The sequence below is a fragment of the Cololabis saira genome, chromosome 17, assembly GCF_033807715.1.
Source record: "Cololabis saira isolate AMF1-May2022 chromosome 17, fColSai1.1, whole genome shotgun sequence".
NCBI classification, from domain to species: Eukaryota; Metazoa; Chordata; class Actinopteri; order Beloniformes; family Belonidae; genus Cololabis; species Cololabis saira.
In genome coordinates this window covers 1,362,313-1,377,887 of record NC_084603.1, presented here as the reverse complement: position 1 = coordinate 1,377,887, position 15,575 = coordinate 1,362,313, and the positions used below count along the sequence as shown (strand labels likewise).

Here is a 15,575-nt window from a genome sequence, read left to right as displayed (position 1 = left end):
TAATCATTATTTTCTCCATATACCGCTCCCTGGCTTCCTTGTTTAAGGTATCCCGGTAAATTCCAGTTCCTTTCCAGCAGTTTAACATCTTTTTTTTGCGTTCCGTCTGTTCACTTGGTGAAACAGAAAAGCGTCCCGTCTTCTCTCAAAACAAATGCAGCGACGGGACAGGAGTTTTCCGGCAGTACCGCTGGTGCATCATGGGAAACGTAGTGTTCTTTCTGGTAAAACACTACCACTTTTGTCCAAAAGATGCCGCCAAACTCAGAAAAGCTGAAAGTTACGTTGAGCTGCTTTAAAAGTTCTGTACAAATAAACATTGATTGATGGATTGATGGATGGATGGATCAGAAGCAGGAAGGAGGCCAGACGTCAGAATTCAAACTTTATTTCAGCCACGTTTATAAAACAAAGAGGTGAGTTGTGGTTAGTGGGGAGTTTAGTTTAGTCTCTTCAGGTGATTCTGAAGCAGCATGCAGTTAAAGTCTGTTATTACGTCTGAGGTTAGGGGGCGGGGCCTGTAACCCAGGGGGCGGGGCCTGTAACCATGGCAACGTCAGGGATGTTAGGGGGCGGGGCCTGTAACCACGGCAACGTCAGGGAGGTTAGGGGTCGTCAGGTAAAACACAGCACACAGGTTTCTTCTTCTCTCAGGGACGACGATCAGCCTGGGGGAAGAAGAAGAAAATAAGGAGAGGTTCCCTCAAAACATTCCACACAGGTCAATCCAAGAACATTCCTCCTTAAAAACATGTTCATTCTAAGAACATTCCATCTTAAAAACATGTTCATTCTAAGAACATTCCTCCTTAAAAACACTTTAAGAACATTCCACCTTAAAAACATGTTCATTCTAAGAACATTCCTCCTTAAGAACATGTCAGTTTAAGAACATACCACCATAGAAAAATTTAATTCTAAGAAAATCCACCTTAAAAACAGGTCAGTCTAAAAACATTCCTCCTTAAAAACGTGTCAGTGTAAGAACTATCTAAAAAAAACTTTAAGAACATTCCACCCTGAACACACGGGGGTCTCTACTGTATGTAGCGATACCTCTTCTGACCACTTGGTGGCAGCATTTCACCAAAAGGCAAGAGAAGTTGTAGATCTCAATGGAGCAATTATAGACTAGACGGGAAGTACCAAAAAGTGAATGTAAGGAGCATTTATGGGTACAAGTCGGGAACCGGCCTACTTTACATATTTCAAGGGTGCTGAATCCAAAAAAAACGGTACCCGAGCAAAATTTTGAGTTTTTGACCTTCTAATTTGCATATCAAAATGGCCGCCAAACTGCCTGTCTTGCTCAGTCGTTGGACCATTTTCCCCAAGTTTTTTTGTAAGTAGGCATTCAAAGATGATGAATTAAGTGTCTAGATCTATAGTCTAGGGTCAGAGCAAGGATATAGTGGAGGCTCAGTGCCTTTTTATGTATATATATATGCAAAATACCAACTTTTAAGGTGAAATTAAGCATTATTTGTGTCATTTTTAAGGCCGACATAAATATTCAGTCAATATCACTCTTAAATGTTCCCAGTGTGTATATGATATGTGATGTATTCCATATTACATAATAATTAAGAAAAACACCATTGCAAGTTGTCTGAGAATTCATTTTTTTATGCAAACAAAGCATAATGCTCTTAATTCAAACATCGAAAAATCGAGTGAATAGGGAAAAAAAAACATGAAACTTCCCTTGAACAGTTCTACAGATCACATCTTGTTTCTGTATATTTTCTTTCATGTTTCTAGCTGAATTGCTTTGCTTTCATCTGTCTTCTTCTGTAAGTTCCATAGGTCACTTGTTTTGGTAAATTGTTTGTATACCTTTCTAGTTTGTCCATTTGTCTTTGGAATTTCATTTTGATTATTATTTCTTTCTGCAGTCCTTTTCCACGTTCTTTGGTTACCCATTGCATTGGTATGCTTGAGGACTACAACTCCACATTTAAACAAGGACATTGGTCATCACTCTGACATGTACACATTGCAGTGCATAACAGCCCCGATTTTCGGCATTTGGCTATAGGTGGCTGCAGGTGGTTGCAGGTGGCTGTAGGTGGCTGTAGGTGGTTGCAGGTGGCTATAGGTGGCTGTAGTTGGCTGCATGTGACTATAGGTGGCTGTAGGTGGTTGCAGGTGGCTATAGGTGGCTGCAGGTGCCTATAGGTGGCTGCAGGTGCCTATAGGTGGCTGCAGGTGCCTATAGGTGGTTGCAGGTGGCTGAAGGTGACTATAGGTGGCTGTAGGTGGCTATAGGTGGTTGCAGGTGGCTATAGGTGGCTGCAGGTGGCTATAGGTGGTTGCAGGTGGCTATAGGTGGCTGTAGGTGGCTGCAGGTGGCTATAGGTGGTTGCAGGTGGCTATAGGTGGCTGCAGGTGGCTATAGGTGGTTGCAGGTGGTTGCATGTGACTATAGGTGGCTGTAGGTGGTTGCAGGTGGCTGTAGGTGGCTGTAGGTGGTTGCAGGTGGCTATAGGTGGCTGTAGTTGGCTGCATGTGACTATAGGTGGCTGTAGGTGGTTGCAGGTGGCTGTAGGTGGCTGTAGGTGGCTATAGTTGGCTGCATGTGACTATAGGTGGCTGTAGGTGGTTGCAGGTGGCTATAGGTGGCTGCAGGTGCCTATAGGTGGCTGCAGGTGCCTATAGGTGGCTGCAGGTGCCTATAGGTGGTTGCAGGTGGCTGAAGGTGACTATAGGTGGCTGTAGGTGGTTGCAGGTGACTATAGGTGGCTGTAGGTGGCTATAGGTGGTTGCAGGTGGCTATAGGTGGCTGCAGGTGACTATAGGTGGCTGTAGGTGGCTGCAGGTGGCTATAGGTGGTTGCAGGTGGCTATAGGTGGCTGCAGGTGGCTATAGGTGGTTGCAGGTGGCTATAGGTGGCTGTAGGTGGCTGCAGGTGGCTATAGGTGGTTGCAGGTGGCTATAGGTGGTTGCAGGTGGCTATAGGTGGCTGCAGGTGGCTGCAGGTGGCTATAGGTGAATGTAGGTGGTAGCAGGTGGCTATAGGTGGCTGCAGGTGGCTATAGGTGGCTATAGGTGGCTATAGGTGGCTGCAGGTGACTATAGGTGGCTACAGGTGGCTGCAGGTGGCTATAGGTGGTTGCAGGTGGCTATAGGTGGCTGCAAGTGGCTATAGGTGGCTGCAGGTGACTATAGGTGGCTACAGGTGGCTGCAGGTGGCTATAGGTGGCTGCAGGTGGCTATAGGTGGCTGTAGGTGGTTGCAGGTGGCTGTAGGTGGCTGTAGGTGGTTGCAGGTGGCTATAGGTGGCTGTAGTTGGCTGCAGGTGGCTATAGGTGGCTGTAGTTGGCTGCATGTGACTATAGGTGGCTGTAGGTGGCTGCAGGTGACTATAGGTGGCTGTAGGTGGTTGCAGGTGACTATAGGTGGCTGTAGGTGGCTGCAGGTGGCTATATGTGGCTGCAGGTGGCTATAGGTGGCTGCAGGTGGCTATAGGTGGCTGCAGGTGGCTATAAGTGGCTATGGGTGGCTGTAGGTGGCTGCAGGTGGCTAAAGGTGGCTGCAGGTGGCTGTAGGTACCAAAGTGTGTGAAACTGTTACGATCCTCTTTGCTGTTAATTCACCTCAGGCAAAAGGTCCTCAGCGATGGGACTGACCATGCTATGTACTGATCTAAATATTCAACTTGGTACGTTTCATGGTGGTCTCTTTTTGAATATTTGTCCCTTTCTACCTGGGTTTTTAGAGAATTTAGAGAACAAATGCTTGATTTGCCAAAAAAAAAAAAAAAAAAACATGAAATCCCAGACAACTTGCAATGGATTTTTTTCTTTGTTATCATATAATATTGTGTACATCATATGTCATATCAACAGGGAAGATTTCAGAGTAACTTTTATTTAATATTTATGTCGGCCTTAAAAAATGACACAAATAATGCTTAATTTCACCTTAAAAGTTGGTATTTGGCATATATATATATATATATATATACATAAAAAAGGCACTGAGCCTCCACTATATCCTTGTTTGACCCTTGACTATCGATCTAGAAATCGATCAATCTCCTCATCTTGATTGCCTACTTACAAGAAAAAAGGAGGAAATGGTCTAATAACTGTGCAAGATGGGCAATTTGGCGGCCATTTTAATATGCAAATTAGAAGGTCAAAAACTCAAAATTTCACTCGGGTACCAGTTTTTTTGGGCTCAGCACCCTTGAAATATGTAAGGTAGGCCGGTTCCCGACTTGTACCCATAAATGCTCCTTACTTCTTATAAAAGGCCTTTTTTCTGAAATCCGTCTAGACTATTAGTGTTATATTCTGCATTAAAATCATCCACTAGAAGTATTTCTCCAGTCCCATCCATTAGACGTGTAATTGATCACATTAGTTTCACCGTCCAGTCTTCCATGAACACAGATCTGCTACGGAAGAGAATCAGGGCCAGGCGGGAGAAAAATAGAAATAAGATTTTAGAGGAGGAAGATTTTTTTTTCATTACGACTTCGAGAAAAAGTGGAAATGTCGAGAAAAAAGTCAAAATGTCGAGATTAATGTTGAAGTACAATTTCGAGAAAAAAGTCAAAATTTCGTGAAAAAAGTTGAAATGTTGAGAAAAAAGGCGAAATTCTGACTTTTTTCTTGAAATTGTATTTGAGCATCAATCTCGACATTTCGACTTTTTTCTCAAAGTGCACAATAAAAAATAAATATTTTTCTCCTGCATGGCCCTGATTCTCTTCCGTAGAGTTCCTCCTACTCAGTGTTGCTCTATCGTTCCTCACTGGGACATCACGAGGCTGAATTTATTATTTATTATTTTCCATCGTAGTAAAACCTGCTGGTGAAATCCAGACGGTTTCATTGCTAGTTTGTTTGGATATTTCAACTCCTGGTTCTCACCTACTGCGGCGCCGGGTCCGACTCCCCCCCCGCCGCTGTTTTGGTTTGGTCCACCTGCAGAAAAGGTGAGAGTTAGTATCAGAACCAGAGCTAGCGATGCTAATGATGCTAATGATGCTAATGCCGGTTCAGGAGCCAACGCTTGAGATGAGGATGTTTGGATGGATCTGATCAGAATCAATCAAATCAGATTAATTAGCATCAGGGGTTAGTTAGCATAGGTTAGCATAGGGCGAGGCTACCAGGCTAACTGAGCTAAAGTGGGCGTGTCCAGCTGGTTTACAGGCCTGTTTGCTCCGCCCATTTGCACCAAGAAGAAGAAGAAGAAGAAGAAGAAGAAGAAGAAGAAGAAGAAGAAGAAGAAGAAGAAGAAGAAGAAGAAGAAGAAGAAGAAGAAGAAGAAGAAGAAGAAGAAGAAGAAGAAGAAGAAGAAGAAAAAGGCGGTGGCGTTTAGCCGATGCTGGTTAATACCATGGATGTATTATAGAACTGGATGGGAGATTGAAAATGGCCGCTCATTCATTTCAATGCATTCTGCTCAGCCAGCGCATACGCCGAAAAAATCTCTGACTTTTCTGGCCGTTATAAAACATTTTTGACGGATATAAAGTCCATGACTTAAAAATATAGAATACAAAGATTAGTAATTGCCGGTGATTCCAGCTGGAGGTTCCTGTGAACAGTTTTAGAGGACGATCTTTTACTATTGCGGTCTATGGGAAAAAAGCTTTCTGGTCCCATGGGATTTTCTGTTGCAGTACCGCGGCTGGACACTGGGGGAAACCGGCGTGCCTTCTGAGTGCGAGACCCGGGGGCTGGTCATGCTGTTAGAGGGAGTTAGCAGCTAGCATCATGCCCCGCCCCCTCCTCCCCCCCGACCAATCAGGCACCTCCTCAGTCGTCACTGGTCCCGCCTCCTCCTGCTCTCGGCCAATCAGCAGAGGTTCATGAACAACAGACAACAAAACAATCAACATTATCAACACAGTGAGTGCGTTTACACGGGAAGTTTAATTCCTCTTTAATTCAGAATTAAAATTAAATCCGATTTAAAATTAGTAAAAATGACCATGTAAACACCTAATTCTGAATGAAAATGGCCATTCCGAATTAAACTTAATTCCGAAGTGGCTGGTTTATTCTGATTTTAAATCTGAATAGAATAATTCTGCGATCATGTTTACACTCATTCAAAGAAAAAAAAATGAATAAAAAAAATGAAATAAAATAATAAAATGAAATTAAAAGAAATAATAGAAAAGAAAAAATAAATAAATAAATTAAATAAAAATAAATAAATAAATCTTTCTGCTTTAAGTATAATAAGTCTTTCTTTCTGCTCGTTCCCTCGCCCGTCTGTCTCCATGATCTTATATTCCGCTGGGCTGGTTTTCCTAACAAAGTTTCCAGATGCAGCAGCAGTAAACGCTGGTCAAGAGCAGAGACCATTTATTTAATAAATAGAAATCATTAAAAGAACACATGGAAACAGGAAACATACAAATTAAAATGAAATTAAAGCCGATCAAACGTGTTTTCCATGTAAACCTGAATTCAGAATTACTATTTCCATGTAAACTCAAAGGAAAATAGTTTAATTCGGAATTACTTAATTCGGAATAACTAATTCTGAATTAAGAAACATCATGTAACCGTGGCCAATGATAGTTAATGAAGGAATTAGCAATCAACCAGAAAGGAATTAAAATATTAAAGTACATATTAAATATGCTCCTTTTTCTAGACTGTTAAATATATGACAGAAAATCAGAAGAATTATTTTTTTAGTTTTTAGTTTTTTTTTAAATTTTAAATCAATGTTTTCCTTAAAATAGTTTTAAAGAGAGTAAACAAACATGACGTCACATGACGCGTCTCTTACCGTGCTGACGAATCCGCTGGCGACCGCCACAGACTCCGCCCCCTCCACCGTTGCCTGGGCAACCTCGTTAGCTCCCGCCACCGCGGCGTCCGCTGCTACGTTAGCCTGGTCGGTCGACTTCTGCGACACTAACGACAGGAAACACGGAAACATTTAGAAATAAAATCCCAGAAAAATAATTAAACTTAAATGTATTTTTTTTCAACTGTATTTTGTTGATCATTACATTTAAGATGAACAAAGTCGGTGTTTTCATTCAGATATTTGCTTCAGTCATAGTTGAAGTGTTTTATTACAACAACTTTTGAACCAATTGTAAAATCATAAAATGATTGAGAGCTGCAACTCGTCTGAAAACATTTGCTGCAGAAAACTGGTACTTTACCGTGGAAGTGAGGGGGAAAATGTTTGTATGTTAGCTTGTATATTAGCTTCCATACTAGCTTTTCTGTAAGTTTGTATATTAGCTTTCACCTTCGCTTGCATGTTAGCTTGTGTTAGCTTTAATATTAGCTTGTATATTCGCTTGTATGTTAGCTTGTATATTAGCTTGTATGTTGCTTGTATATTGGCTTCATGTTAGCTTGTACGTTAACTTATATGTTAGCTTCCATATTAACTTGCATTTTAGCTTGTGTGTTAGCTTGTATATTAACTTTATGTTAGCCTGCATGTTAGATGGTATGTTAGCTTGTAGTTTAGCTTGTGTGTTAGCTTTTATATTAGGTTTACGTTAGCTTGTATATTAGCTTGCATCTTAGCATGTATATTAGCTTGCATGTTAGCTCCGTGTTAGCCTCCTTCACCTGTGTTTACTCCCGTCACCACTCCCTCCATCGTCTTGTTTCCTGAAAAACATCCAGAAGTCGATCAGAACCAGACGAGAACAAACTCAGCAGAACTCGTACTTTAGCTCGTACTTTAGCTCGTACTTTAGCTCGTACTTTAGCTCGTACTTTAGCTCGTACTTTAGCTCGTACTTTAGCTCGTACTTTAGCTCGTACTTTAGCTCGTACTTTAGCTCGTACTTTAGCCTGTACTTTAGCCTGTACTTTAGCTCGTACTTTAGCTCGTACTTTAGCCTGTACTTTAGCCTGTACTTTAGCTCGTACTTTAGCTTGTACTTTAGCTCGTACTTTAGCTCGTACTTTAGCCTGTACTTTAGCTCGTACTTTAGCTCGTACTTTAGCCTGTACTTTAGCTCGTACTTTAGTTCGTACTTTAGCTCGTACTTTAGCTCGTACTTTAGCTCGTACTTTAGCTCGTACTTTAGCTTGTACTTTAGCTCGTACTTTAGCCTGTACTTTAGCTCGTACTTTAGTTCGTACTTTAGCTCGTACTTTAGCCTGTACTTTAGCTCGTACTTTAGCCTGTACTTTAGCTCGTACTTTAGCTCGTACTTTAGCTTGTACTTTAGCTCGTACTTTAGCTCGTACTTTAGCCTGTACTTTAGTTCGTACTTTAGCTCGTACTTTAGCCTGTACTTTAGCTCGTACTTTAGCTCGTACTTTAGCTCGTACTTTAGCTCGTACTTTAGCTTGTACTTTAGCTCGTACTTTAGCTCGTACTTTAGCTCGTACTTTAGCTCGTCCTTAGCCCACGGCCGGTTTCCTGACTACTGCCCCCCCTAAAAACCTGTCAGTAAATAAGATGGGATGATAAGATGAACTTTACTACTCTAAAGATTCAGAAGGCTGCAGGAAAACTCCCAGAATCCTCAGCGATTCCCTCCAGAGGATCAACATCTCTGTCTCTTCATGAAACATTCACATGTTCCTGTGGCGTCTGTTGACTCTTTCTAGAGGGTTTTGGTGTGAAACCGGCCCCCACCAGCACAGACCAGGTCCTGGTCCTGGTCCTGGTCCTGGTCCTGGTCCTGGTCCTGGTCCAGGTCCTGGGGGTTTGGGGGGGGGCAGTCAGCTGACTCTGAGTCTGGTTTTTGCTGAACATCTGAATTATTGATCCATGGTTCCAGGCCGAGCCTTTCAGAGAGGCACTAAACTCTTCCATTTTCTTTAGTTTTTTTCTTTTTTCATCCCCTGATGGAAATTTCCTGAATCTGTCTCGTTCTCTCGACATTGTGTGACAGTTTGTTCCAACTCCACCGTCTGGATCAGAGCAGCTTGTGTCTGCGCTTGGTCTGATCAGTTGTATTGAACAACAGACACGCGCATCATTGCACATATATTTATTGATATGCACAGACTAGTACACATTTAGGTCTGTAATGGAACATGACTGTTGATATTTATAAGGGGAAAAAAGGAAGAAAAAAAAACAAAAAAAAACGCCCATAGCGCGAGGCCCCGTGCGGTCGCACGGTTCGAAAACCCCTCGCGGCGGCCCTGGTTCCAGGACAGACGGAGCAGCAGCTCCAGGAATCTCCCTGATTCAGACAGGTCACATGATCATGGGGCCCTCTGGTGGCCCCCACAGGGACTGCAGCCCGGCCAGCCCTGCTGGTCCTGGTCCAGGTCCAGATTCTGGAGATAATTCAGTCCGAGGGCGGCCTGGCGGGCGGCCCGGTTGTCGGCCTGCTGGTCGGCATGTGACGGTCGACACAAGAGTCTTTGTGATTCAGCGTCAGCTGATCCAGAAACTCAGAGCTGTTTTCATCCAGCAGGAAACTGTGATGGAGCTGAGAAGAGGAGGAACTCTGTCTGTCTTCTATCTCTCCCTCTGTCTGTCTCTCCGTCCTTCTGTCTATCCGTCCGTCCATTTGTTTCTCAGTCTGTATCTCTGTCTGTTTCTCTGTCTTTCTCTGGATCTCTATTTGTCTCTCCGCTCGCTGCCGCTGCCGCTCAAGGCTGATTTATGGTTCCGCGTTACACCAACGTACGGCGTAGGGTACGCGGCGACACGTACCGTACGGGGAGGCCGAGTCTCCCCGTCCGCCCCAGGTGTCTCGTCACGGAGCCGCCGCCGGGCAATCACGGGCAATCCACTCGCCCCCCTTCCTTCCCGTCCGCCTTATGGTTCCACGTTAAATCGACGCAGACCCTACGCCGTAGGCTACGGCGTAGGGTGCGCGTCGCCGCGGACCCTACGCCGTAGCTCTGCGCCGGTGTAACGCGGAACCATAAATCAGCCCCCGCTGTGCTGTTCTCACGACAATAGCCTACATTTTCATTTAATGTAAGACTTTAATTTGTAGCCGACGTGTCCAATTTTAAATATAGCGGATTAAAAGTACGATTTTTTCCTTGAAAATGTAACAAAGTAAAAGTAAAAGTACAGAAAAATGAAAGTATCAATAAAAGTACAAATTCTCAAAAATCTTACTTAAGTACAATAACGAAGTACTTGTACTTCGTTACTTTACACCACTGCGTCATTAGGACAAGTTTTTATCAGTTACCCATTTTCTTTAAATCGTCCCGACCTGGAGAAAGCTGTTCCCGCTCTAATCAGTTCCAGATCAGACTATTGTAATGCTACATATGTTAGCGTCTCCAAGTCTCTGTTAGCCTTCAGCTAGTGCAGAAGCAGCTGCCCGTCTGTTAGCAAACACTAAAAGACGAGAGTACATCACTCCGTCCCTCTATTCACTCCATCGGCTTCCTGTCCATTTTAGAATTGATTTTAAACTTTAATGTTAGTTTCTAAAGCCCTCAACGGCCTTGCCCCGCCCTATTTATCGGAGCTTTTATCGGTGCGTGAGCCTGGCAGGGCTGACATCCTCAAACCATCGGTGCGTCCAAAATGCCAAACTAAACAGTATAAACTCAAAAAATATACTTAATTTCGGCACACTTTTGAGTAAATATCAGTAGTATTTATGCATTAATTGGGACGTTCTACTCAGAGCCACACGGCACTTCCTGCCGCTGGGAGGGGGAGCTGTTACCATGGTAACAACTCCCCTCCCAACGGCACTTCCTGCCGCTGGGAGGGGAGTTGTTACCATGGTAACAGCTCCTGTCACACTCACTTCCCTCTGTCACACTTTTTACTCTTTTTATTTTATTCTATTTATTTTTTGCTCTGTCTTATGATTGTATATTGTATTTCTGTATGTTTTATTCTGTAAAGCACTTTGGCTCAGCTAGAGGAGGCTGGAAAGGGCTGTAGAAATGAAGTACATTTACATGAAACATGTTTTCTGGTTCATTTTAAAGCAGTTTTTTCTTTGTGCACCTGTCACCTGCAACTTCCCGCTGCTCAGTGGCGTCAATTCAGTCTTACTAAGGTACGGCAAGGTTACGAGTCACATTAACTAGAGTATCAATCAACACGTCCAGCAAATACTCATCACAGAAGTTTATGTATCTGATCTGTGTGGTCAAGAAAACTGGAACTTTTTCAAATGCAGTCTCACTCACTGCAAAAACTCTAAATCTTACCAGGAATATTTGTCTTATTTCTAGTTAAAATGTCTCATTTTTAGTCATTTTTAGTCTCATTACACTTAAAACAAGAGTCATTACCAGAAAAATAACTTGTTATTTGACCATTTTCACCTGTTTCAAGTAGATTTTCACTTGAAATAAGTAGAAAAATCTGCCAGTGGAACAAGATTTATCTTCTCATTACAAGCAAAAAAAATGTTCTACTTTTTTTAAGTGAAAATCTACTTGAAACAGGTGAAAATGGTTGTTTTTTGAGTCTTGTTTTAAGTGTAATGAGATTCTTTTGACTAAAAATTTGACATTTTAACTAGAAATAAGACAAATATTCTTGTTAAGATTTTGAGTTTTTGCAGTGTAAAATAACTAGTGAAATCGATCATGTTGTTCTGATTTGCATTTGTAGTTATATAACAAACATTGACGCCCCTGCTGCTACTATGAGTTTAAGTCTTAACTGAGCCCAAAGGCAAACGCGGCAGCAGAACTGGACCGACCCGGTTCTGCAGGAACAGATACGTTCAAAGTCCTTTTATAACAAAAAATCAAAGACAAACATTATGAAAGGACTGTTTCATGATCATGTGACCCAAGGCGTCGTTAGGCTTTTCTTCCCTTCCCCTCCTCAGACGACCTGAATCACCGGCGACGCCGCGACGCCGTCGGTGGTTCAGCACTTTCTGTTGTTTATGTGTTTTCAGGAAACACATAAACTAGAGAACGGAGCAGCATTTAACTGTCGTATTCTCCTCAGATAAACGAGGGAATAAAGGACGGATGTGTCCTCTCGCAGAGTGATGCAGAAAAACTAGTTCATGCGTTTGTATCTTCTAGACTGGATTACTGTAATGTGTTGTTAGCAGGATGTCCAAGTAATTTGCTGAATAGGCTCCAGCTGATCCAAAATGCAGCAGCACGAGTACTGACAGGAATCAGCAGGAGAGACCACGTCTCTCCAGTGTTAGCGTCGCTCCATTGGTTACCCGTAAAATTCAGAATCCAATTTAAAATTTTATTACTTGCATATAAAGCCCAAAACGGCTTAGCTCTGCATTATTTGCAAGACCTGATAGTGCCTTATGTTCCTGGCAGAGCTCTCCGTTCTCAGAGTGCAGGTTTACTCGTAGTTCCTAGAGTATCTAAATGTAGATTTGGAGGGCGGGCGTTCTGCTATCAGGCACCATTACTATGGAACCAACTTCCAATCTGGGTTAAGGAGGCTGACACCACCTCCACCTTTAAAACTAAACTTAAAACCTTTCTGTTTAGTAAAGCCTATAGTTAGTGTTTAGTAAACCTCTAGCTGGTGTTGGTAAATCTCTAGGTAGTGTAAACTCTAGTGTGTTAGAGTCAGTAGTCATAGTTGCAGCTATAGAACAAGACTATAATAGTTAGTCTCAAATATAGCTTGGTGGTAGATATGCTGCTATAGGCCTATGCTGCAGGGGGGACCGACATGATCCGCTGGGCGGTGCCTCTCACCCTTCTTCTCCTCTCCTCTTCCTCTCTTCTCCATTACCATTTTTATTTATTATAAATATCTCATAGCTATCATTTTTGTCCATCGTTCCTGTAGTTTCTTGTGCCGGCCCCCCTTTTTTATCTTTTGTGCATGTTTGCAGGCCGGAGCCTCGGGAGCTGCGTTCTGGCCTGTGTTCCCGGGCCCCCCCCCTCTGATCATCCCGCTGCTGCTTCCACATGACTACTGTGCTGCTGGACTAGTAGAACTGAAACCAGGACTAGTAACTGAAACCAGGACTAGTAGAGCTGAAACCAGGACTAGTAGAACTAGAACCAGGACTAGTAGAGCTGAAACCAGGACTAGTAGAACTAGAACCAGGACTAGTAGAGCTGAAACCAGGACTAGTAACTGAAACCAGGACTAGTAGAACTAGAACCAGGACTAGTAACTGAAACCAGGACTAGTAACTAGAACCAGGACTAGTAACTGAAACCAGGACTAGTAACTGAAACAAGGACTAGTAACTGAAACCAGGACTAGTAACTGAAACCAGGACTAGAGGACGTGCAGGTCTGGATCCAGACCCGAGTCCTTTCCTCCAGGTTTGGGTTCGTTGAGTTCGTCCTTCGTTCTGAAGACCAGCGTCTTCAAATCTAACGCAGGAATCTTCACACCCTGCTTTAACATTTCAGAGCTTCTTTCCCTCCTCCCTCCCTTTCTTTCCCTCCTCCCTCCTTTCTTTCCCTCCTCTCATCCGCAGAGTGGTGGATGACAGCTGTGTCCTTATTGGCTGGCTGTTCTGAGGCCCCGCCCTCTTTTCCTCCGCAGAAAACAGGAATCGTAGAAGTTCGGAGATCTGTCTCCCTGATTGGCTGCAGAGAGGTGGCCACGCCCCTCATCTAGAGGTGGCCACGCCCCTTACCGACTACGTTTCCATGCAGTCAAAATTGGGGTTATTGCTAATATTCCGGTTTCTAAAACATTGGGAATATTGTGTTTCCATGCTGAGCTAACAGGGTTATCCCTGTATCCATGGTGATGAATCATTTATCTGGATCAAACCAGCGATGCACGGAGAACATCATGACACAATTCCCATCATTTCTGCTCCTTCTTCCTGTATCCAAATCCACAACAACAACAATGGTATTTTTGACGTTTTCCAGTCCAGCGTCTTCCAGTGGAGCTTGATCTGGTCTGGCGTTCCTACAAATCCTGCTTCAACCAACTTTTGTAGGGCTTTTAGTAGGGCTGTGCGATGAATCGATTTTAAATCTAAATCGGAATCACAATCGATGTTAAAAAAAGGAAAATGGGAAAATGGATGTCCCTTTTTTGCAGCTGCATTACAGACAGAACTCGTCTAGTCTTTGTTTGGTCAAGAACATTGTAAATGTTGTCACTTTACTAAACTCAAGGAGGATTTACAGGATCTTTCAATTGCACTTCATTCCCAATAGGGACATTTGTTTGCTATTTTTCTTTAAAAATAAAGATAAAATATTTGAAACAATTTATTCCATTGTCTTTTGTAGTTTTACCAAAAAAATCAAAATCGAAAATCGGGTTTTCAGAGAAAAAAAATCGGGATTTTATTTTTGTCCAAAATCGTCCAGCCCTACCTTTTAGTAAATCTTCTATCCCGGTACTTTCTAGCGTCTACAAATGCAGAAATGTTCATATCCTTCCTTACATTTATGAAGTGATTAGTCTCCTCCTGGTCTTGGTTTCTCCGTGTTTATAAGAACTTCCTGGACTCAAAAGACCAGGATTCCTTGTGAACAGAGCATGTGCAGAAAACAGATTCCTGTTCCGTTTGATGGGGATATTCTGTTGGGCTAAACATGACCGAATGTTCTGTTAGAAAAGGAGTAACCCAGGGCTCATATTGGGGTTTTTAAAAACTGGAATATGAGCAAATTCCGGTTATTCAAAGGGGTTAAAGAACGTTTTAACCCAAGGCAGAAGTTGCGTCATTTTAGAACATGAACGGTGAACGTCTTTAACGTGCCGCCAACATCGACCGTTCGACCGTTCGACCGTTCGACCGTTAGGAACCAACGTAAAAGAGACCAGAGACCAGAGACCAGAGGGGTCCGGTCTGGCAGGTCTGCTCTGGTCTCTGTCTCTGGTTTCTGGTCTCTGGTCTCCCTAGTCCCTAGTCTCCGATCTCTCTGGTTTCTGGTCTCATGGCGTCCTCTTCAAGCAAAAACGGAAAGTTTCTCATCTTTACGATCTAATCTTCCATCCTGGTGTTGAATCTCTCTCGTCCTCCGCCCTTCCCTCGCTTTTCTTTCCCTTTTTTTTAAATAAAAACCTGCTGCAGTTAATTTATGATCAGATTTTAGTTTTACACCATGACACAACTCGTCCTCCATCCTGGATTTCTGTCTGTTCTCTCTCTTTTACTCTGGTTTGATGTTACAGTTTAACTCCATCATCCCTCCATCCCTCTATCATCCCTCTATCATCCCTCCATCCCTCTATCATCCCTCCATCCCTCCATCCCTCCATCCCTCCATCCTCCTCTCACCGACGTACAGCACCCCCTCCTTGGTCTTGGCCGCCGCCTCCTCCACCCCGGCCTTCGTCTTCTCGGCGGCCGCCACCACTCCGTCCTTGGCGATGGAGAATCCTTTCTTCAGAGCGTCCATGGTGCTTCACTCGTTCTCTCGTCCTCCGTCCGTCTGTCTCTCCGTTCTTCTTCTGTTTCTCTCTCCTCGTCCTTCCTTTGGCTCCTTTGGCTCCTTTGGCTCCGTCCTCCTCGGCTGTGTCTTCTCGTCTGCCGGCGATCTGGTCGTTCTGCTAGAGGATGAGAGAGGGAGGGACGGAGAGAGGGAGAGGAGGAGGGAGGAGGGAGGGATGGAGAGTCATGAGGGAGGAGGGAGGGAGGGAGGGAGGGAGGGATGGAGAGTTATGAGGGAGGGAGGGATGGAGGGAGAGGAGGAGGGAGGGATGGAGAGAGGGAGAAAGGGAGGGAGGGATGGAGAGTTATGAGGGAGGGA

At 43.6% G+C, this 15,575-nt stretch overlaps 1 protein-coding gene across 2 annotated transcripts; it reads right to left on the bottom strand.

Annotated features, from left to right (window-relative positions):
• Positions 1-372: 372 nt before the first annotated feature.
• sncga (synuclein, gamma a) lies at positions 373-15,400 on the bottom strand. 2 transcript variants are annotated; one of them, XM_061744863.1, is made up of 6 exons: positions 15,104-15,398; positions 7,569-7,610; positions 6,763-6,890; positions 5,771-5,800; positions 4,881-4,934; positions 373-668 (listed from the first exon to the last, which is right to left on the bottom strand). In XM_061744863.1, exons 1-5 carry the CDS (start codon positions 15,222-15,224, stop codon positions 4,881-4,883), a joined length of 375 nt encoding a protein of 124 aa, XP_061600847.1. In that variant the 5' UTR covers positions 15,225-15,398; the 3' UTR covers positions 373-668. The 2 variants fall into 2 exon arrangements, with proteins under 2 accessions (XP_061600847.1, XP_061600848.1); XM_061744864.1 differs by lacking the exon at positions 5,771-5,800 and having other exon boundaries at positions 15,104-15,400.
• Positions 15,401-15,575: the final 175 nt, after the last annotated feature.

Bases quoted from the DNA above. Each gene is read 5' to 3' on its own strand.
- sncga (XM_061744863.1), bottom strand. From the start codon at position 15,224: ATGGACGCTCTGAAGAAAGGATTCTCCATCGCCAAGGACGGAGTGGTG. The intron at 5,801-6,762 runs GTAAGAGACGCG...GGCCGAGAGCAG, and splicing joins CCAGCGGATTCGTCAGCACG to GAGGAGGCGGGACCAGTGAC. The intron at 4,935-5,770 runs GTGCCTGATTGG...CCTTTTCTGCAG, and splicing joins GACCAGTGACGACTGAGGAG to GTGGACCAAACCAAAACAGC.